The sequence below is a fragment of the Fukomys damarensis genome, unplaced genomic scaffold (genome assembly GCF_012274545.1).
Source record: "Fukomys damarensis isolate Sample0158 unplaced genomic scaffold, DMR_v1.0_HiC HiC_scaffold_23, whole genome shotgun sequence".
Lineage (NCBI taxonomy): Eukaryota > Metazoa > Chordata > Mammalia > Rodentia > Bathyergidae > Fukomys > Fukomys damarensis.
Genome location: NW_022900935.1, coordinates 22,293,216 through 22,315,582, shown reverse-complemented (window position 1 = coordinate 22,315,582; position 22,367 = coordinate 22,293,216). Strand labels below are relative to the sequence as shown.

Genomic DNA, 22,367 nt, shown 5'->3' with positions numbered 1-22,367 from the left:
ATAAGCCAGGCAGTCTTTGACTGTGCATATGGACTGCAGGGTGAGTTGAGTGGGGCCCCTTAGAGTTATGCAGTGTATAGGTCCTTTTCTCAGCTTGCCTGGATGACTACTTATCACCCATATCACTCATGAGATTTTTAATCCTGTAGGAAAGATTTCTAAATCCTAGGCAATGTTGCATCTCATTCATAAATTAAAAAATTATTGTTTTGGGCACTTTGACTATTGTCATGAGCTTAGATGATGTATGAGGTTTAATACCGTGATTTTGCTATAAATCTTAAATTTTCCTGAAATGGTGTCTTTATTTAAAAAACGAAAAACTAATATGTTTTTGGAGGAGAATTAAATGAAATATGACACAAAAATGCATAGCAGTATACCTTTAAACTTAGTCAACAGTTTAAACTCTTTGTGTCAGTTACTATTGTCTACCTTTAAACACTAGTATGTTCTTCAGAAATTTAAGACTATTACTACTCTGATTTGGGGGATAGGCTGTTGAGTAGCGGTGGGGTATCAGTAGAAAAACCATAGTGCTCTGGTCATGCCTACCATTTCATTACGTCTACAGCTGTGATGATAATTTATCCCTGTGAATTTTATACTTCACATTTGTGAGATGGGACTGAGCAGGTTGTTAAAACAGAAAGTATGAAAGTTGAGGGTCCATTATGTGCTAGGCAATTTAGGTATATTATCTCATATTGTCCTCCCAAATCAAGCATAAATTACTGCATTTTATAGATAGGAAAAAAATGTAACTCAGAGAAATCAAGCAGTTTGTTCAAGATCACACTACTGATAAATGGTCAAACTGGCTTTTATAGTCTCATCTGACTTTGAAGCCTGTAATGCTAGATATTCTGAAAGGCTAATCCGCAGACTAAGTGGGCAGGTTTATTGAGTGAGTACGGTTTGCCACACCTCCTCACTCTGCAGAGGTTGCTTTGTTATGGCTTACCAAGACAGCATGCATTAAGTGTCCTCCTCCTACCACCCCCAAGGAAAAAATTAGTTTGGCAAGGGTGCCCTAGTTCCTTGGGATAATTTTCTTTCAGTGAGCCTTTGTGTTACCCTGGCTTTTTGACTGTGTTGTGTTTACCTAAAAAAATCTGGACTCAGTACTGCGTTGGCTGTTTTATTATCTGACTTTTTAAAATTATATAATTTCTTTGAACTTGGTTTCCTTCTCTATGAAGCTGTCCCAGATTAGAGGATCTGAGCCTCATAGATTTGAATGTTTATGACTCATATGGGATATTAGTCTTATTTCTGGCACTGGCTCATAATTTTTAAAAATCCTAATTGGCAAAACTTTGTAAGTTGAGTAGTCATTAGTGGACTTAACCAAGAGTTGTCTTATGATGTAGCAAAAAAAAAGTCCTTTTTATTAGTTTTCCATCCCAGAGTGATCGAACATTAGCAGGATAACTTGGCAGTGGTCGCTGGAAGGATGAGTTTTTTCCTCTATTCTGCACCATCTCACAGAAGGTAATTCTTGCCTCATGGCCCCTGACTGGTGACCACTTGGTTGATGTACAGAATGTGGAGTCTTAAATTCTTCTAATACCATCAGATTAGGAGATACTATTCCTGTCTAGAAGTGTCCTGACCAAGATTCACCAGAATTTCCCACAGAATTTTCAGTCCTCTCACTACTTTGTCAAAAGGACTATATTAAGCCATTTCTTTCTCCTAAGTTGCCTTGTAAGAAGGATCCACTCTTTCTATAAGATCTGATCTACGTCCCTTAAGTCAATGTATTGTATTTTATTATGTGTTGCTCCTAAATGCAACAAATTGCATGTTGTTTCCTTTGTAAGTAAGGAGGAGCATACCTTTTAAAGTCATAATAAAAAAGAACAATGAAATTTTAAATAGGAAAATACTAATTTGTATGAATTTTCCTGTCTAGTCATTTATTTGTACTGTACAAAGGAAAAGAACAATACCAAGTTTTAAATTATAAGGTGGTATTTTGTAGGCTGCAGACTAGACCTCTTGTAGACTGCAATTTGTAGGCTACAGACTTGACCTCTGTTGAAGTCTTAGATTCATCTTGGGGTCCTTTTTAAACTATGCCACTTCTGGGTTCAGGTCTTTTATTTCTGAAATGTAGAGAAATAACATCCATTCTGCTGGTCTCAAAGAGCAGGTTGTCACCACACCTGATGTAAAGGGTACAAGTTCCTTTCTAAGATGACAGGGATCAGCCAGAGAAAGGAATAATGCCAGCTTATTGTCTTCCCTTAAAAAGTTCTTTAAACTTTTAGTATCTAAGAATTAAAATATTGTCAATATTATCTTACAGGTGTTTCAAATGACTGGTATGCCACACTTGATATGCTAAAAGAAAGCTGTAGAATTGCCAGCAGTGTTAATTGGTCAGATGTAGATCTTTCCCAGTTCCAAGGTGGGTGTTGGTTCTTTTGAACCTGTAACTAAATATACTATCCTTTTATATTTAAAAGATTCTAAGTTTCTTTGTAGTAGAACAAACATTTCCCTATACAAAGGTGTTTCTTCTACAATTGGTAGCTTAAAAAGTACACTGTAAAATTCATAATAAAATATTTTGGCCAGTTGATGTAGCAGAAGGTCACAGACAAGAGTTCTAAAAGAAATTTGGCCGTATTTGTAAGTATTGGGCTTAAAATGCCATTTTTGTTGTTGTTGTTATTGTTGTATAGAGAAAACATTACCATAATATGAAATGGACCAGTGGAAATTTTGATGGCTGGAAAAAAAATCATACCTTGCTATTTTTCTTAGAATAATTGCAGAACTATACTAACTGTATTTCAAATGTTTTCTTAGAATAATTGCAGAACTATACTAACTGTATTTCAAATGTTTTCCTCAGGTCTGATGGAGAGTATGAGACAAGCAGATCTTAAGAACTGGTCTTTAGATCAGGTTCAGTTTGCTGACCTCTGTTCTTCCCTTAATCAGTTCTTTACACAAACTGGCCTTATCCACTCGCAGAGTAATGTTCAGCAAAATGTTTGTCATGGTGCCATGCATCCAACAAAACCTTCCCAACACATTGGAACAGGTATGGGCTTAGGTGTCTTGTTTTTCTTTCTTATTTATATGAAATTCATTAATTATTTTATGCAATTTGGTATGTTGATAATGCTGACAGTGATCCATTTTTTTTATTTGAAAGAAATAAATGATAGCAAATTTATATGTCTCAGAAAAATTGAGATAAAAGGCTTTCTGTTGTCATCTGTATGATTTATTACTTCAATCAACTTTCCTTTGTGATCTTTAACTTTGCATTGTTATCAACAAATACATTAAAGATACTTATAAGAACACTGTTATAAAGTTATATAAATTTAAAGTTATAAATTGGTGAAAATGTGTTATATCATCTGAGAATGTTAAAATTAAAGTTTAAAGTTCACTTGAGTAGATATAATGGCAAGTTCTCATTGGGCTCTATAATGAGAACATGGAAAAAATGAGAAGTCTTGGCAATTTTATGTGAAAAGCCAATAAAAAGAAATGAAAAAAAATTTAAATCAGTTTTGTCTTTTGGTTGTGATTTGAACTCTTAAGGATGTGTAGAAAGAGAGCTAAGATTTTGTAAGACAGAGTAGGAAGTTGACCTTATTCTGGGCTCTAAAATGTCATTTTTTGTTACATAGGCAAATCATTACCATAATGTGAAATGGGCTAATGGAAATTTTGATGGCTGAAGAAAACTGTATCTTGCTGTTGTAAATGATGACCCCATTACTCAGAATGGTTTGGCCTTCCTAGCCAGGGTCGTTTTTGGAAAGTATACTAGGCATGCATCTGATCTACGCTTGGGGAAAGATACCCCTCTTCCCAAGAATATTAGAGCTGTAGCTTAATTAACTTTTCTCCTTTTTCTCCTAAGTCATCCAGTATAGTCAATCAAAGAACTCAGTTCTGACTCTAAGCTATATTATAAAGGCATGTTGCCTTGGGAGGCAGTGACTGGGATCAGAAGTTTGGGATTCTGTTTCTAGTTCTGTATCACTTCCTCTCTGGCTCTGTTTCCGCAGCTACATGAACAGATGTAGGGTCAGATTAGGATGTCTTGGAATCCATCTTAAGCCTGGACACAGGTCTAGTTTTCCAGTGATAGGTGAACATTTGTGAGAAGTGAAAGTCAGTGTGCCTTACAATAAAAAAAATATTTTTCTTCCCTTTTTTATTTTTTATTGGATAATGATTGTTTTGTTGTTGTTTCACTTCAGTGTCCCTAGAATTCAAATTTAAATATTCGTGTGAAATATAAAAACTCTTAGGGAAGTAGCTTTCCAAAATTCTAGAGATTGCTTACAATGTGAACCAGTTTTATGGTTTTAACCAGGTGTTTCAAATGATGGCCCTTCCTCTTTATGGCCCTTCTATGGGTTATGAGAGGAGGTGTCATGAGTTGTTCATTATGATGCAATGTAATTGACATTATAATGTAATTGACATTGTAATTGTATTATGATACAATGTAATTGACATTTTGGAGCTATTATACTTGATGGCTTCTGTCAATGAAAGTACATTAAGAACCTTCTGAACCACATTGAATAAGATCTATGTTTTCCCATCTACACACTCCATAAATAACACAATTTTAATCACCTTTGCTTGGTGTAGCACTTTGCCATATGCAGATCTTTACTGTTACTCTGTGTCTGCTCTTTGCTTGGTTAATTAAGTAAGGCACACATAATTGGGTTGCTTCTAGGGCACAAAAATTAGAGCAGTAGAGAAATAGGCATTAGTAGAAAGAGCTCATGAGTTAGGACAGTGAAGGTGAACTTTTTAAAGCTTTCAGTGATAAAAACAGCCTGCTATGGCATGCATACCATAGGTTCATTACCACTGAGTTAGGAGATCTGGATTCTAGTCCTAGCCTATCAAATTCATGAATCTTTGAGCAAGTCAGGTCAGCCATTCTGAGCTTCAGTTGCTTCATCTGTATAATAAGGATAACAACTCCTTGCCCCTCTTGTGGGCTTAATGGGGTGGGTCAGATGAAGTAATGGATATGAAAATACTTTTGAACCGTATTGTAATAAGGTGTGTGACAGCAGCAGTGGATATAACTTACAGAGTTAGGATAGTACAGGAATTAGTAGCAGTATACTCAGCACCCAGCCTTGGTACTCTGTTCAAAAGGCCTGTCCCACCTTTTGGCAGGCATTTAGCATCTAAAAAGAGTGATTTTTTTTCCTTCCTTCTCCCTCCTTCCTTTACCCCTGTAGTTTAGATTTAGGCAACAGTTCTACTAGGGAAAGTGGGAAGGGTAGGGGAAAGGTAATAAGGGAAAAGAAAAAAAATATGAGAAAATGAAAAAATGGAAATAAAGTGTTTGTAAATGGGGAGGTGAGGAGGGGGTGAAGGGAAGGCAGGGACAAGGGGAAAAAATGAGAACCAAGACCTATCATGTAAAGGTACAAGATCCCAATAATGAATGTAATTGTGCTGTATACCTAAAATGTACCAATAAACTCAATTAAAAAAAAAAAAGATTTTAATGCTTGAGGGCCAGGGATTTAGCTCAGTAGTTCTGCTACCTGCCTTGCAAGCAAAAGGACCTGAGTTCAATCCCTGGTCCTCCCCGCAAAAAAAAAGATTTTAATGCTTGATTTATTTTACTTATGGTAACATATTTCCTCTTTTTCTGCTTTTGAATCTGATTAGGAAATTTGTACATAGACTCCAGGCAAAATCTCCCTCCTTCAGTGATGCCGCCCCCTGGTTATCCTCATATCCCACAGGCACTTAGCACTCCAGGAACAACGATGGCAGGTAGTGTGTGTGTGTGTGTGTGTGTGTGTGTGTGTGTGTGTGTGTCTTGAGCTTAGTATTCAATGTTTGATATTGAAAACCTTGAGCTGTTCTGACAATGAATGAGACTACTTTGGGAAGGAATGAACTCTTTTTGGAGAAGCTGGAATGCAGAGTATCTTTGAGAATATTTGACTTTGACAGGACTTTAGCAGGCTTAAACAGCCTATTTAATTAACTTGTGTGAATTCTGTTCCGTTCATCCCAGTGATCCCCAACTATAGTTTCCAGGGAGATTTCTTTCAGAGGAGGTAAGTTTTAGGAGTTACCAGTACTAGTTCATAAACTTTTTCCCGTGTTTTTGAATGCAAGAAAAGTTACACTTTAAGCTACATTTAGCCAGAGGATTAGGCATAAGAAACACCTAGAGAAGGAAATGGGATCTCAGAAGGAAAGAGTTTTTCCAGGTCACCTAGTTAGATGAATGACTCAAAACTCAAGACCTGACGTCTAACCAGGAGTGGTGACACATGCCTGTAATCCCAGCACTCAGGAGGCTGAGGCAGGAGGATTGCCTCAAGTTTGAGGCCAGCTGATTTACATAGTGAGTTCAGGGCCAACCTGAACTACATAGTGAGACTCTCTCTCAATAAAGAAAGACCTGATGTCTAGATTCAGAGTGTGTCATTTTTCTCATGTACCACACTACCCTTTTAACCTAGGCTATCTGAGGAAAAGGTAAAAGGTACTTGGAATGCGTGTGTGTGTGGGTTCTGTGTGCGTGTGTGTGTGTGTGTGTGTTAACACCTTAAAATAATTGTGTACCAGGCAGTAGTGAAGAAATAGTTGGAACCAAGCAACATGTCCTTTGATGAAGGAATGTTACCTGTTGTAAGCACTCACTATTCTAGTAATTTGTGGGTGGGATGATGTGGTAGTTCAGGCTCTGGAGCCAGATTGCCAGGGTTTGAACCCTGGTGTTCACTACTTAAGAGTTCTGAGAAGTTGGGCAGATTTCCTAACCCTTCTACCTCCACTTCTTTGTCTGTAAAAGGAAGGCCAAGAACACCACTAACTTCCAGGGTTGTTAGGTGGATTAAATGATGGTTATGTGGGAATCATGTAAATTAGTGCCTGACAACATAGGAACTTACAGGTTTTTGTTAAATAAATTAAAAACATAAACATCTCTGCTGATACTGTAATATGCTGAAAGCCTTAGTGTTTTATAAAATTGTACATTAAAAATGTAGGACTTATGAGAAAAGTAAGATTGAGACTGCTTGAAATTTTGTAATTAGATTACTAACAAATGATAATAATCCAGTAAAAACTCCACAGCAGTTAAAAAGATATGCGTAACTTTTAATTTAAAAAAATGAATTCTGTAAGTATCAACTTCTACTTTAAAAATAATGACATTGGTTTAAAAAAGAGGGCCTGTCAAGATGCAGCTACAACGGCAGCATGCACTGAACCTGGGAAAGCAAACAGACCAGAGTAAGCCAAGAAGAACTGGAGTGAGTAGCTGTTGTGGGCTGTCCCTCCATGGTATACAAGGTCCAGTGTGTTGATACTGTCTGTGTTCACTTGCTCATTTACTTGGTGGCCCAAAAATTAAGTTGTTGGTAAAATTCAATCTGACCTCATCTGACTTCAGCGGCACGTTGACATTATTCTTATGTACTCTGAAACATGTTAGAACAGAACAAACTGTAAGAGAAATGGCTGCGTCAGCACTTTCTCATGCTTCCTTGCTACATCCTAGTATAACAGAAAGAGCCTGGGTTTTGGAGTCAAGTGAACTCATGTCACATCTTGTCTTATTATGTGACTTGGGGTAACACACTCGTTTTCTTAAATCATATACCCCTTACTTAGAAATAAAGATTGTAAGAGTTGCTTTGTTAAAAGCTTATAGGTGGATTAGTGATGTAATATGTACTGTGTAACTGGCACATAGGAGATGCTTACTGAGGGTTCACTTGTTTCTTCTTTTCTTCTCTACCCAAGCCTCTGCTGACCTTGCCTTTTCCCTTCTAGGCCATCACGGAACCATGAACCAGCAGCACATGATGCCTTCCCAAGCCTTCCAGATGCGGCGCTCCCTGCCCCCAGATGACATCCAAGATGACTTTGATTGGGATTCAATTGTGTAGAGTGTGTTTCTGTAAAGCCTTGGACCCCAGCGTCACCTTCTCTGCAGTGAAGAGAGAGGTTTAGGAGAATCCATTTGAGTAAACAAGGTTCCTGATCACTTTACCAATGTTATCAAAAATTCTTTTGAAGACAATCAAAAAAGATTTTAGCTGGATAACTGAACTGCTTTTATCTGACCCAGACAAGTACTACATGTTTGTCTCCCTGCCAACTGCCCTATGTAGCTCCTAACTGTTGTGTGATTTGGACAGCTTTTTGCATATTTGTGTTAGTTTGATGTTAACCACAAGTGCCAGACTGATTTTTCAGACAGAGCCTATTTTGCTGCAAGCAGTTTATAGATACATATGTGTAAATATATGTACAAAAATTACCAAAAGGCTTCAGTTTTTCTAATTGGATTATGATATATTGAAAGTTATTGTCAGTTTTTATTCTTTTTAGGCTATTTTCTGCAGGATGCTTTTAACTAAGGTAAGAACTGAAAGGAAATATATTTCTCCAAAGCCCAGTTTCCCTTGTTTAATCTTTTCCGGAACTGTGGGTAGTAACAGATTGTATTCAGTAAATCAAACCAAGAGGTTGATGCTCTGCAAATAATCCAGAGGGGTATGTTTTTCCTGAGCAGCATAAAGAACTGACCAAAATTGTTTTGATGTGGGGGCCCATACAGTATATGTTGTACCTTGTTGATGTCTGTTTCCTAAGTCTACATTATAACAGCTCTGAAATTTGTTTGCTTAGAAGATAGGCATTACTTGGGTCTTTAAACAAATCAATGCCTCTGCATTTGCTTATGTATTTATTACTTTAAAGTGTTATTTTAATATTTATTGCCACTTTTTGTGAATGCTCAGCTTTTATTGGGTTTGCTAAGGAAAAATGTGTCTGAAAGCACAGAATTATTTTTCTTGCTAAGAGTTTGCAGACAAGACAATCAGAGGGACATTTTGTCATTCTCTTTATTATCACTCTTTTTACCAGGTAAGTACATTTCTTTATCTTAGCATTCCTGCTCCGTGAGACTTAAAAGCTAAATTGGACTTTTCTGGAATTTGAATAGGAGTCCATTTGGGCAAAAGAACAGCAAGGCAAGGTTTGTAAAGCAAGTTTCCCTACGTGTTTTCATTCTGTTTAGGAAGCACTGAAAAGAGGTATAGCTACAAATAGAATTTAATTGCTTCAATCTTTAATGTAGTTATTAAGTGGTCTGTTGTTGCTGTGTCCTGTCTGTGTGCACCTGAAATTTGATTGCTTTCTTTGAAGGGAAGCTCTTGTAGGGGTTTTTAATTGTTTTGTTTCGTGTCTTATCACACAGTTCTTTTGCATGTATTGATTGTCTGAGTTTTATAATGGAGCTAGAAGAAAAGATTTGTTTTCCCTGATGAAGAGGTTTTGAGTTGATTAGAACAACAACAACAAAACCTTTTCAATTTTAATGTGGAAAGGGTCCCATTAAATTGAGGAATAATTGCTTACTGGTTGCTTTTTTAGCATTTCTGATTCCTTTTAGACATGCTAAATCACTTTAATTAGCCTTGGTGATTCTTTGGTTGAATAATCTCTACTTGAAATAAACATTTTTTGTTTCCTTGTGTGTGTATGTTTGAGAATGGGAGAGAGAGGAGAGTGTCTGTTTGTGAACATGTGTATTTTTTTCTTTCATGAAGTGTTGCCTTCGATGAATTACTTGGACGCCAGCCATGCTAAGGGCTTAGGAGGTGGGACAAAAAGGAAGAGCTTTGTGTTTCTCTGTTGTTTGGGTCCTGCTTGGCATGAAAAAGGAGGTTCAGTTCCAGGCCCTTGGATCAGTGAAAATCAGAGGATTCTGGAAAGGTAGCCAACAGGCCCCTCTTAGAAGGATCAAGGCAGGAGGAGTTCGCAGCCTGCAGAGTAAAAACTTGAAAAAAGGGGATGATTTTCAGTAGTCTACTTGAGTCACTGTTTTCTAGACACCAAAATAGCTGTTTTGAAACTGTCTGAATTGCTTGGATAGTGATGTGCACTTTAAACAATTTGGGTATTAGAATGCAGCCTCTTAACTGAATGGTTTAGGTAGAACCACTGACCATGATTTTATAAATTATGTGATTCTGATTTCCCATTCGGCAATCATTTATTGATTTTCAATGGTCACTGTTTTTATGAGTATTTAAACTTAACAAGGATGGTCCCAGAAGCAAATTCTCCACCCACACCCACCCGACTCCTGTGATCCAGGCGGCCCTGGAGCCCAGACAGGCCTTTGGTATGGACCACGGCCAGACAGGGTTACCTGGTGGGGTGCAGAGACCCTCTATTGGCCATTTCTGTTGGTAATTGCTAATGCAGAGTATGTTCTGTCTTGGATTTAAAGACTTTTGGGGGGGTGGGGACAATAATAAATGCCTGTAATCACACAGGGACACTCTGTCCAGGAGAATAATCCGACTGGCATTTGTGGCAGTTTTGAAATGTAAATGTATTCATGTGTGTTCTTTGTAAATATGTGTCTTTCAGATGTCCTTTGAAGTGGGAGGGAATCAATCTGGGGATAATTTCAAATGGAATAGAGTATTTTGATATTGTTCATTCAGAGGGTGATGTGTACATATCTATATTGTATATATGTGATGAAAATGCATTGGCTTTTTGTGCAAACACAACCTGCTTTCTGTACTGATGTTGGACAGTCAGTGTTTTAATGTTTCTACAGTTTTGCTATTGCACGATTATTTCATATTCTGCCTCTATGATGAACGGCACCCATTCTTTGTAACTGTTTAGTGCTGTAAAGAAATACTCCAAGTGTCATTAGGATTGTTGCTGCCAGAACTGATATGCATGAATGGCACTTAAAATAAATATATTATGTTAACTCTATTTACAACACTGATTGTCCTTTGTCATTGGTGCAGCTGAGCTGGTAAGGTTGGAGCTGGTCCAGATGCACAAACCCCATGGCCAGGGCCCCAGAGCTCTTGGGGTGTTTGAAATTGTGTTCCAATGCATTCCTGCCTCAGAACAGTGCTTGGTACCATTCATTGAACATCTCAGTAGTTTGTGAACTTGAGGAAGTTATTTAATCTCTCTGAGCCTCATTTAATGCCATTATAAAATGAGGATAATACCTGCCTCCTAGAGTTGAGGTGTTAAATGTACCTGTAAATATTTAGTACCTGGAGCACAAAACTTGCTGGTGATGTTTGCATAGGAACAGCTCAGATCTGACTAGATTTTTACTTTTTTTTTTCCTGGTACAGAGGTTTGAACTTGGGACTTTGTGCTTGCAGGGCAGCCATGGCTTCACTGAGCTAAATCCCTGACCCATTGTCTAGATTTTTTTTTTTTTAGTTGGCCAGTGATGGGGCTGAGATTTGAGTCCAAGCATCATGTTCTTTTACAGAATCCGCTCATCCCAAGTGAACTTCTCATTTTGCTAAAACCTGTGTTTCCTGTCTTCTCTCTGCACTGCCTTCCCAGAGAGCAGTTTCCAAATAGTGGAGCTTTTTTTTTTTTTTTTTTTTTTTTTTTTTTTTTTTTTTTTTTTTTTTTTTTTTTTTTTTTTGGCTGAGGAGATACTCTATGCCAACCTTCCTGTGCCAAACCCAGAGGTGAAGAAACCACAGTTCCTGTCTTTAGGGGGCGCTGACTTGCCCAGAGGAAGGAGCAAATGCTAGCCCAGGGAAACTGGTTTAGGAGGCTACTCTGAAATTCTGCATTCCTTGGCATGGCAAGATTATGAGGGTGAGGGTTAAATCATGCTGAACTTGGGGACAGGGGTACAAGTTAAGGAAAGCCTTCTGGTGAGATGGCCTATTTAAATTGAATCTTCAAAGTTTCTGAGCCAATGGGAGAAGATACTTCTGTTGATACCACTACTTTGAGCCTGGTGTAAGAGCTGGATTAGCATGATTACTGTGGCTGGGATGGGAGGAGGATCAGGCTGCCATGCACAGAGCCATTTTCTGAGAGCAGTGGTGTCCTGAATTAATTGATATGGAAAGCAGGCTCAGAGAGTTCAGGTAACTGGCAGGCCAGTCACAGTGGGGGAGATAGAATTGGGATGTAGTATGTCTCAAAAGGAGGGAGCTTCTCCTCAATCCCACAGTCTACCCAAGTCCTTTAGCTGCTACTAAGTTAACTTATGCAATACTGCCAGAAACATCAATGCAGTGCAGTTTTACAGATGAGAAAACAGATGATGGTAGGGTGACCTTCCCTGAACCTTCGAGTCAGGGAGGGTCAGAAAGGTTAACTTTCTGAAATGTTCATAGGTGGTATCAAAGCCAGAATCATTCAATCCAGGCCTTACTCCAAAGCTCTCTTCCTTTACCTCCACTGCGAGCGAGCGAGAGAAAGAGAGAGAGAGAGAGAGAGAGAGAGAGACAGCCCCCCTAGGAGGGAGGGCTGTGCTTCTCTCCTGTCACAGACATGTCTGGTCATTGAAGGACTATAGTGGATGGCACAGTTAAATCTGTCACCTTGGCTGCTTCAGATATGGCTAGAGAACATATCTCTCGATCAGGTGAAACAGTAAACAAGAGCTTTAGGCTGGAAGTTGCATGTTTAAGTTCTGAGTCATCAACATGTAATCTTGTACAAAACACTGTTCTTTATAATAAGATGTGACGCTTACCAGTTGGATAAAGCGGCCCTGGAGATAATCACATAAGCAGAAGTTAGCATTCAAAGGATTCCATACATGTAAATGCCTAAGGATCACAGAACTAACTATCCTGAAAGCTTCAAGCTTGAAGGGGACTTAGAAATCGCCTAACACAGCCCATGTTTTGTTGTTGAGAACACTGAAACCCTGAGGCTGCAGTGACTTCCTCAGAATCCCCAACTAGTTGGGGAAAATTTGGGGCAGAAGGATAGAGTGTCATTTACCTGGTAGCAATTTAAAATCCTCGTGCACATTGTCTTATTTACAATAAGCTGATGATGTAGTAATGTTGCCCCATTTTACAGAAGAGGAAATAGCTTTTGAGAGGTGAGTCACAGTGGAGTTGTGTCATGAATACATTTAACCAGATCTTGCAGATTCAGTTTTACATACAGTACTTTGTCAAAAAGAGAAAGAAGGAAAATTTTAAATAATGTTATAGTGGAGGGTCCATTGTGGATGGCTATGTGACCCTGAGTGAGGTGGTAGATTGACATCTGAGACTGTAACTGATAGCTGCTTCTGTGCAGCTCCCTGTGTGAGCATGTCATCACGGAGCATGATTCCAGTGGCTCTTGATGCCACTGCCCTTGAATGCAAACCAGCTCCTGCATCTGGTGCTTAGAGATAGACTGCAACTAGAAAAACTGGCCATGCAGGGCTGAGACATGTTTGTCCATGTTGGTGCCTTTTAGAGAATGTTCAAGAGTGACTTTCCTTTTTTTTTGGTACATGGGATCGAACTCCAGTCCCTGTGCTTGCAAAAGCAGGCGCTAGAACCACTGAGCTAAACCCCCGGCCCTAGAGTGACTTTTAATATACTGTCCTCCAACAGTGTGACAAATCAAGCACAAGGCACAGACCACACCCAAACTAGAAATCAACCCCAAGTCAGGGGTGTATCCAACTCCCACATCTCAAGTGGTGCTCTGAGCATCATGGACCCCAGGTGCAGAGTACACATGTTAGTATTTTTTTATCCCACATATTTGATTAAAAATAATATTTACTCTTCACAACTGCATACTGATACTATGGCTGATACCTTTACTGCCAACCTCATTTTATAAATGAATCTAAGCCACAGAGTGATAATCTCATTCATCCAGGGTCATCTGGCTGGTAAGTGATTGTGGTAGCAATAGCAGTGGAGTTGGGATTTCAAATCTAGGCCATGTGGCTCCAGTATCTATGCCCTTCACCAGCATAGTGCTGTATCAGGTCTGGCCTTGTTTCCTATGCAAAGAAGAGAATGGGCCTTGGAGCAAAGCGAAGGCTGCTGTGAGCTCCTGTGTCCACCAGAGGGCAGGTCTGCTGGCTGTGCACCCTTGCTCTTCTGGAAGGTTTTCCTACTTCAGGGTTGTCCTCCCTTTCTCTGCAGCCCTCATGGTGGAATGCTACTCAAGAAAGGTAGGGACCCCGTGAACTAGCCTTCAGCATCTACTGCCGCTTTTCCAGTGTTTCCACTAGTTGGAGAAAGCCAAGGAGCCTAATTCTCAGCACTAAACAGTGGTGGGGCCCCAGCCATCCTGATGCTTACTGCTCCCTGACTCCAAGGTTCAGGTCAGGGGAGGTCACCTTACCATCAGTCCCAGACTCGGAGCCTCCTGAGGCTCCGCTCCTCTTCTGGCATTGGCTAACACGGACTCACACTGTTTCTGTTCTTCCCATCTCTGCTGCTTAGCTAGAGTAGTCGGCCTTAGTGCAGCGGTGGCAAACCTGTGGCATGTGTGCCGCTGCGGGATCTTTATAGTACTGAAAGCTCTAAAAGGTTCGCCATCATTGCCTTAGTGTCTCCACACATACACACACCAGCTCCTGTGGCTGTCACAAACATTATGATTATTGCCGCCATTTGCCGGGACCCTGCCCAGTACTTGACAGCCATTATCTGAGTTAGCATTTCAGCTACGTTGTGAGGTTGGTTATTACCTGCCTTTTACTGCAGGGGATTGCCACTCCGAGAGGTGATGTACTTGCCTGAAGGTCACTGCCAGGGTGAGGGAGAGGGCAGCAGCCCAGATCTGCCTTCCTCTGGTCTGCTCTTCCCACTGAGGCAGATAGATTGCCTCTTCCACAATACTCCCCAGTGGCCCTTGACTTCCCTGTCGCCCCACCCCATCACACTGTAGTCCAGAGCCAGCTGAGCTCACGTCACTGAGAGTATGGCGCTTACCTCACTGGAGTATCCAAAAGGTCAGACAACTTCCTGTCTCGGACATGGCAATAAAGATGTCAGAGGACACTTCTACCCTTCTCTCCGAGGCCTGCAGGCAGAGGCAAGCAAACTCCCTGGTTCCATGAGAGTGTGTGCTTCCATAAGTCTGGTGTGACTGTGGGGGGTACTCTGTGGGTGCTTATGCGATTGTGTGGTCATACCTCTGAGCTGGACATGTGATAGTGTGATTATGCCTGGCACTTTGTGCCCTTCAACTGCAGGCAAATTTAGGCATGAATTAGACTCTTCCTGGGGTCAGGCTGGGTTCCCAGGCACTAGGTTAGGTACTGCAAGCTTGCACAGATTCTTCCTTTTTCTTACCACATCCCTGGCTTGTACCTGTTGCTCTCCCCACACTTGTTCCTGCCCCTGTGCAGCCCCTACCCTGGCCTACCCCAGGTTTCCTTACCACCACAGAAGCGGGTCTGTTACGCCACTCAGTGCCTGTTTCCTGCCCGCACCAAGGCCGGCACAGTACTTGAGACAGCTCAAAGAATGAAGATTTTGGGCCGGGGATTTAACTCAATGGTGCTGCTGCCTGCCTTGCAAGCTCAAGGTTCCAAGTTCAATCCCTGGTACAAAAATAAATAAATACAATTTGGATCTTTTTTTTTTTTTTAAGAATGAAGACTTTGGATCAGAAGGACTTAGAATCCCTTTGTCCCTCCCTACCTTCCTCTCTTCAGGCTGCTGCCAAGTTGACTCTCCTGCCCCATGGTCTTTGCTCCTACCCCCTGGACTCGCCAGACTTGTCTGCTCTCAGTGCCACTGCCGTACGGTCTTTCTGTGCCACAGCCCTGTCATGGTCTCACGCTGCTCCAAACTCCCCATAGCTTCCCACTGTCACCAGGTTAGGATCAGTGCTCAGGGTTCAAAACCTCCCTCTCGTCTTCAGCCGAAGCCAGTCTCTGCCCTCCCAGCTCCAGATCCTTCATTGACTGAGACCTCTAAACCCTGCCTCGGCTGGCAAGCATTTTCTGACCTGGCCCCAAAGATTTGTAACCCAGGCTTATCTTTTTATGGCCTCCAGTGTGTTTGGCACAGAGCCCCATGGCATCTGCCACCTACATCCTAGCCTCCTTTTGACCTGCTTTGGGATCTGTGCAGGTCCCCTGTGGGGCACATGGTGCTCCCACTGTCTCTTTCCTTCTGTCACCCTCCAGAGCGGGAGGTGGACTCATGGCCAATACCTCAGATGTGGGACAGGACGGGAGGTGGTGGCTGCCCATGGTGTGAGTGGGAACAGATGGTGAATAGAGTGCCCTGTTGCTCCATCCTAAGTCACCAGGGATGACACGGCTGGACAAACAACCAGCCGCACCCCTGTGCACTCCCCAGCTGCCCCCTGGGGCATCAAGGGAAAGAGCTGCCCCATCTGGGGTTCAGCGGAAGGGGAGGGAATCCCCTGACACTGGACTTGGGCTCAGGCCAACAGGCTGCAAATCCTGACCCGCCATCTACTTTGTACTGAGCACTCTTCCAAGAGCTTCCACTTGTTCCTCTGGCTAATGGACAAAGTCTGGATGCACAGGGTCCTTCTTTTCCTTCCCTGAAAGGGGAAGAAAATGGGAGTTTGGCACCAGGAAGATAGGGCAGGAGGTATGTATTGGACTGAATAGAAGTTTAGATTTTCCTTTGGCATTTAAGACAAATGGATTCTGCTCTGAAATTCATAGCTGTGTGACTACAGCTGCCATCGAGTCCACCTGGCAGTGAACCTGAAAAGTTGTGCTTTCTGTTGTCGTAGCTCTATGCTGTGCCTATCCTTATGCTTTTGGCCAGGTACCTTTGTGTATTGCACAATCAGTACAGCTGTACCCAGTAGCCATGTATGTACCCTTAGGAAAGTAATAGTTTCTTGATCTCTCTTTATCACTGAGGTCAATTTACCCATCTATAAAGTGGGGTTATATACAGTAATTTCTTAGGTATTCCTTCAGCTGATAGGAGATTCATATCCATTATAATGTCTACCTCAAGCTCTTCTGGGTTCCTGTAGGAACTATAGGTTGTTTATATCCTCTAAAACACATTTACAAGTTTTAAAGGTGAGGCTGTGAAATGTAAACCACACCCTTGTTGAGGTCACAGATCAGCTTTAGAGTCTCCAGGCTCCCAGGTTTGCTGGGGCCAGTGTTGGTTGGAAAGTTCTAGAAAATCTAAAATGTGCAGCAGAACTGGCTTTGTTTTCGGTTTCCAGGTGTGGAAACCAAGGCTCAGTAAGGCCCGGAGCTTATAAATGGCGGTGTTGGATACCAGTCCAAGGCTGCCTGGCTGCAAAGCCTCCTAGTCTGGTCCCTACTTCCTTGTCACCTCCAGGGGGTCCTTTGGGATCCTGGATAAACAGTGAGCTCAGCAGAGACTTGATCAGGATGATCTGACGGTTTGGGACAGCTTCTGGTGGGTTTTGGAGTGGGGAGGTAAGTGGTAGAGATGGTATAGCCTAGAAGCCATAGAGGGGCAAGAGTTTGCCAGAAGAGGTAATTTTGGGGGTGGGGAACCTGGTGACCTCAGATCTTCCTCCTGCCTATGCAGGAATGATAGTGTGTGTGGTTCTGAGAGGACCCCAATATCCAGCAGTTTCCATACATGTTTCTGAGGTCCAGTGTCCTCTGCAGAGGAAGGGGGCTTGAACTCAGCGAGGACCAGGCTGGGCAGGGTAGCTGACGGCTGAGGAAGAAGGGCTGCCATTTCCCAGGGCAGATGTCAGAATGGGTTTGGTGAGGGTATGATCGAAAGGGCCTGGGAGCCACTTCCTCTTTCCCACAGGGCGGAGCACTGTTACTCCCTCCATCCCTGTGTATACCCTGGCAGGGGCTGTGGGAGGAAGACGCATCGGGAATCAAAACCCCCAACACTGCCACCCATTGTGGGGAGGGGAAGTGAAGAGTCGAAGTGGGTCAGAAAAAAGGGCTCCTCCAGCCCCCAACGGTCCCAGCCAAGTCCTGACCTAAATGCCAAATCAAATCCCAGTGCAGATTTAGCCTCACTTGTCGCACAGACCCAACCAACCCCAGCCATGCCTCCAACTTCAGCTGCATACGCAGGCAACTCCAGTCTCAACCCTACAGCTATAGAGAGCACTGACCTAACCCCAGGCCAGCTTCCATGTTCGTTATAGTCCCCACCTCACACCAGTCCCAACTCTTCCCCAATTCCAAACCTACCCCTGACCCCCTCTCCACAACCTCAGCTCCTTTCTAATCCTGACCCTCACCCAAACCCTAACAGCTACATTGGTCTCAAACTCAGCCACAGTTCCAAGCCCTCACCCAGTGCTGACCTTCACTTCACGTTCATGTTCAACCCCGCTCGGTCTACCCAGCCCTGTACAATCCCACCACCACCTCAGCTGCACCCCTGGGCTTGCCCCATCCCTGCCCCATCTGTGCTTCCCGGAATCCCCTGACCTGGCCTCTGCTCCAGCGTCCCTGCTCCCTTTCTCTGCCCTATACCCATCCCTAACCTTGCCCGGGGCTCTCTCGAGGCCGCTGTGGGACTGGATAGACTGCCGGTGAGGTACACACACCCCCCTTTGTATATGAAGGCATGCCTGCCTGCACACAGACACATCTCCGAAGCATTCACACACCTCAGCATATACACACAAGCACAACACACACTTCACCTGCATGTACACAACACCAGCGGGGGGAGAAGGGCTGGGCCAGACCCTGTAGTCCCGTTCTCTCTAGGCTCCATTCAGTCCCTTCTTCAATATCGACTCTGGTGCCCAGGGATTCCTGCCCCACTACCCAGCTGTCTGGCCACCCAGCCAGGTTTGTGGAGTAGAAAGATGAAGCCAGTGCCACCTTTCTCCTGGGCCCCACTCACCATAGGTGACACAGTGAAACATACACTGTGTGGGGCGCAGCCAGTCTCAGTGGGACAGAACAGAGGGGTGAGACAGTCTGCCTATGCAACAGCATCTGCAGACGGGCCGGATCCCATTGGAGAATGCTGAGGTGGCAGGATGGTAGCACAGGGGGAGGGTGGGCTGTGGCAGGAGGCTGGTGGAAACCAGGAGCTGCTGCTGCTGCTAAGAATATAACCGAACGGCCCTTCAATGCGCACTTCCTGTGTGCCAGGCACTGGGCCTCATATTCTTAAAACCTCATTTAATCCTCAAAACAGTAACACCTGCCCTCCCGGGTAGGTATTAATAGAGCGCCCCAACCCAGGACACAGGGAGACTCCTGCTCACATCACAGAAGCAAAATGGAGCAGTAGATGGAAGTTGAATGCAGGTCTGGGAGTGGCAGAGCCAGGTCCCTCTTTAAAATCATAGCTGCCAAACCGAGGAACTGCCATAGTCTCTGCAGCCTCAGCTGTCTCTTGAAGTTGTGGGCCCCGACTTCCTCCTTCCTAGGCTGACTTACATTTCCCTAAATATTCCAGGCCCATGGCACCCTCTTGCTATCCAAAATAACGCCTTCAACAAAAAATGGCCCTCTATCCTGCCCCTCCTCATTCTCTGGGCTTCAGCGCTGGCACAGCCTCCTGGGGAAAGCCTTCCTGAGCTGACCGGTCCTGTTGTGTGGTGGCCCCACCCTGCCCCTGCACAGCCCTGGGGCCTTCATCCTAAATGCTCCGGTAGTCGCTGTCTGGGTCTGATCCTCTCTTCAAGGGCAGGGCTGGCTCCAACAGGGGTCCCAACCTAGGGTGAATGCAGGACCCAGCCCACTGCGGGTCAGAGTGGTGCCCAGGGAGGGGCTGTAACTCTGCCAGGCTTGGGTTGATCTTTTATCTCCTGCTCCTTATCTGATGCATCTGACAGCAGATGGGACGCTGACAAAGGCTTGAGGTTACTCAGTAACCCTGACCTCTTTAAAAGGCCTGCTCTTCCCTGACATTAGGACCGGCGCCCTCTTTCCTGGGTTGTGCTGCCATGAATGGCTTCCTGCTGTCTGTACTGTGCCTCCTTGGTGCCTGGGCTGCCCTGGCAGGGGGGGTCACCGTGCAGGTAAGCCCCCATGCGCGCCAGAGATGGAGCACCTGCCAGTAAGGGTTTCTCCCCGGCACCTCCCTGCGACCCCTGGGAGGAGGGGGTTCTTAGCCCCACTCTACAGAGAGAAGCAGCCTGAAAGAGGCTCTGTAAAGACCAGAGACACCCTGCTGGGAAGTGAAGGAGCTAGATTCAAACCCAGGCCTTATTCCTTGGTCTTGTCCTCAGCCAGAGGCTGTATGGGGCTGTGGACTCGTGGGCATCTTAGAGGTCCTGATGGATGGGTGTGCCTACTGGGTGACACCATCCACAGGGCTTCTTAGGAGAGGCTCGTGGAAGCAGGTTGTTTTTCTTTTTAAACAGGGTCTTACCACGTAGTCCAGGCTTTCCTCAAACTCGGGATCCTCCTGCCTCAGCCTCCTAAGTGCTGGGATTACAACCCTGCACCATCCACCACACGCCGTCCTGGGGGATTTTATTGTTTCTCAAATCAAGCAAGCGCTGGAGGCGGGAGGGCCAGCCATAGTGCTCTTAGGGGGCAAACGGCGAGGCACAGCAAGGTGGAAGGGCGCGTTCTTGTCCTGGCTTCTGTGTCCCTGGAGCTCCATACCCACGTTCGCCATTCCTCGTGTAACAGCGTGGAGAACCTGAGGCCTGCTGCGTGCTCAGGGTCACACAGCGAAACCAGGAGCGCAGGCAGCAGCTCGGGACCCCACTCCGTCCCCAGGGTGTCTCTTCCCCGGGCTGGGCCCACAGTACTGGGACCGCCAGGCCTCACACTCAGCTGTTTCTCTCAGGATGGAGATTTTTCCTTTTCTCTGGAGTCAGTGAAGAGGCTTAGGGACCTCCGGGAGATCCGGGAGCCCACGGTCGAGGGCCGCAGGAAGCTCGCGGCCCCACAGCCGCTCTGCAGCCACCCAGGGTTTCCAGAAGAGCTCCGTCCAGTCTGTAGGGAGCCCAACGTCCGGGACATCCTGCGTCGGCTCGGTGAGTGGGCCCCGGGATCCTTTGATTGGCAGCTCTTGGGAGAAAGATGTGCTCTGATTGGCTGGGTGTTTAGAGGAGGTGCTTGGCTCTGATTGGTGGGTCTGCAGATCCCTGCTTGGATTAGTTCTCAGTGGTAATTTGGGAATGGTAGGTAAATGCGCACCATCGCTCTGGTCCTTTATCTCCTTTCTGGGTAGAAGCTCCGCTCTGGTGCTTTATCTCCTTTCTGGGTAGAAGCTCCTCTCTGAGTGGCTTCCCTGAGGGGCAGGCACTTGTATGGGGCTGAAAGCATGGGTCAGAGAGGACATTTCCTGGAGGATGCGGGTAGGAGACACCCAAGCCCTGGCTGAAGGGAAGCAGGGGGCTTCTGGGATGTCACCAGGCCCCATCTCTCCTGTCCAGAGGCCATCGCTCAGGACCCGAGCACGTGCGAGATCTGTGCCTACGCCGCCTGTGCCGGATGCTAGGGCAGCATTGCTTGCTGTCTTTCCTACTCTGCAGGGAAACCCTTTCTACCGCTGGAAAGGTGACCTGTGACCCTCCCGCTCCAGCAGCTCAATCTACCCTGCCCCAGTATGGAGGGATGAGAAGAGAGCTGCCCAGGGAGGGGCCGCGGGATTAGAGGCCCCAGGCCTGAGACCGAGCTCTCCAAGATGCACGCCAACGCTCTGCTAATAAACCCGATGCCAGAGTACTCCTGATGTTGCTTCCGCTCCTTCCTTCACCCATCAGCCTGGCCGCAAGGCTGCCTGCCCCCAGACACAGAGAAGTCTGCTCACATGATGCTTGCATGAGGATGTAAAAGGGCAGGAGCTGCATGGTCCCTCTTGGTCTTCCACATACTGTGTGATGTTAGGAAAATGACCTGCTTTCTCTGTGCCTCAGCCTCCTTTCTGTAAAACTGGAAGACAGTAGTACCTGTCTCCAGGCCGGGTGAGAGAATTGCATTTCACAGCCCCAGTTCAGACCTGGGAGAAACAGAGGGAATTCGATAAATGGTTAAAACAAACCAAAGAATAGGGGTTAGGCTGGGAGTGGCTTAGATGGGAGTGGAGAGCAGGTGAGGAAGTAAGGCCAGTTAGGAAAGGTCTAAAGAAGAAGAAAGAGAAGACAGCCAGGGGGGGAAGGGGGGAGAGGAAGCACCAGGGGGGGCCCAGGCAGGATGCCCAGGGGCTTATTCAAGAGGGTGATTCTCTGGGCTGAGAGCAGGAGGGCTTTGTGAGGGAGGACAGAGCTGTATTTTCATTAGTTCTTGGGATTTGCTTTAGGGCAGATGGATTTCCAAGTCCATGTGGAGATCGGAAGAGAAACTTCCAGAATGTGGGACATGCACAGAGGAACTGGGATAGCTCAGTGTGCGCAAGATGGAGTCTGAAAGGCCAAAAGGAGTGGGTGCCAGCTGGCGTGCCCTTCACAAGCCGTGTGTCCCTCCTGGAGCCTTGGCTTTGTCATCTGGAGATGGGGAGGATAACAGACCCTGCATCTGCAGTTTGCTTGGGTTTTTGATAAGACGAGTGGCAGGTGGAATCCTGGCCATAATGCTGGGCGGGCTCTGCCTGTGTGGCTGTGTGACCTGCAGAGAATCCCTTGGTTTCCTGTTGTGCAAAGTGCGGGTGGTGAGCCCCTGAGTGGAG

General features: G+C 44.7%; 2 protein-coding genes across 6 annotated transcripts in view; both read left to right on the top strand.

Annotated features, from left to right (window-relative positions):
- The window catches only part of Foxj3 (forkhead box J3), a 111,480-nt gene extending 102,714 nt beyond the window's left edge, over window positions 1-8,766 (top strand). For all 5 annotated transcript variants that reach the window (XM_010633951.2, XM_033767346.1, XM_010633942.2 and 2 more), the window contains 4 exons: window positions 2,315-2,416; window positions 2,867-3,058; window positions 5,689-5,796; window positions 7,819-8,766. In XM_010633951.2, coding sequence (XP_010632253.1) covers window positions 2,315-2,416; window positions 2,867-3,058; window positions 5,689-5,796; window positions 7,819-7,934 — 518 coding nt within the window. In that variant the 3' untranslated portion in view covers window positions 7,935-8,766. The remainder of the gene's footprint in view (window positions 1-2,314; window positions 2,417-2,866; window positions 3,059-5,688; window positions 5,797-7,818) is intronic.
- A 10,634-nt stretch (window positions 8,767-19,400) lies between these two features.
- Window positions 19,401-21,483, top strand: Guca2a (guanylate cyclase activator 2A). Its single transcript, XM_010633933.1, has 3 exons — window positions 19,401-19,764; window positions 20,544-20,733; window positions 21,136-21,483. The coding sequence occupies exons 1-3, from the start codon at window positions 19,690-19,692 to the stop codon at window positions 21,198-21,200; spliced, it is 330 nt and encodes a 109-aa protein (XP_010632235.1). The 5' UTR covers window positions 19,401-19,689; the 3' UTR covers window positions 21,201-21,483.
- The last annotated feature ends 884 nt before the right edge of the window (window positions 21,484-22,367 follow it).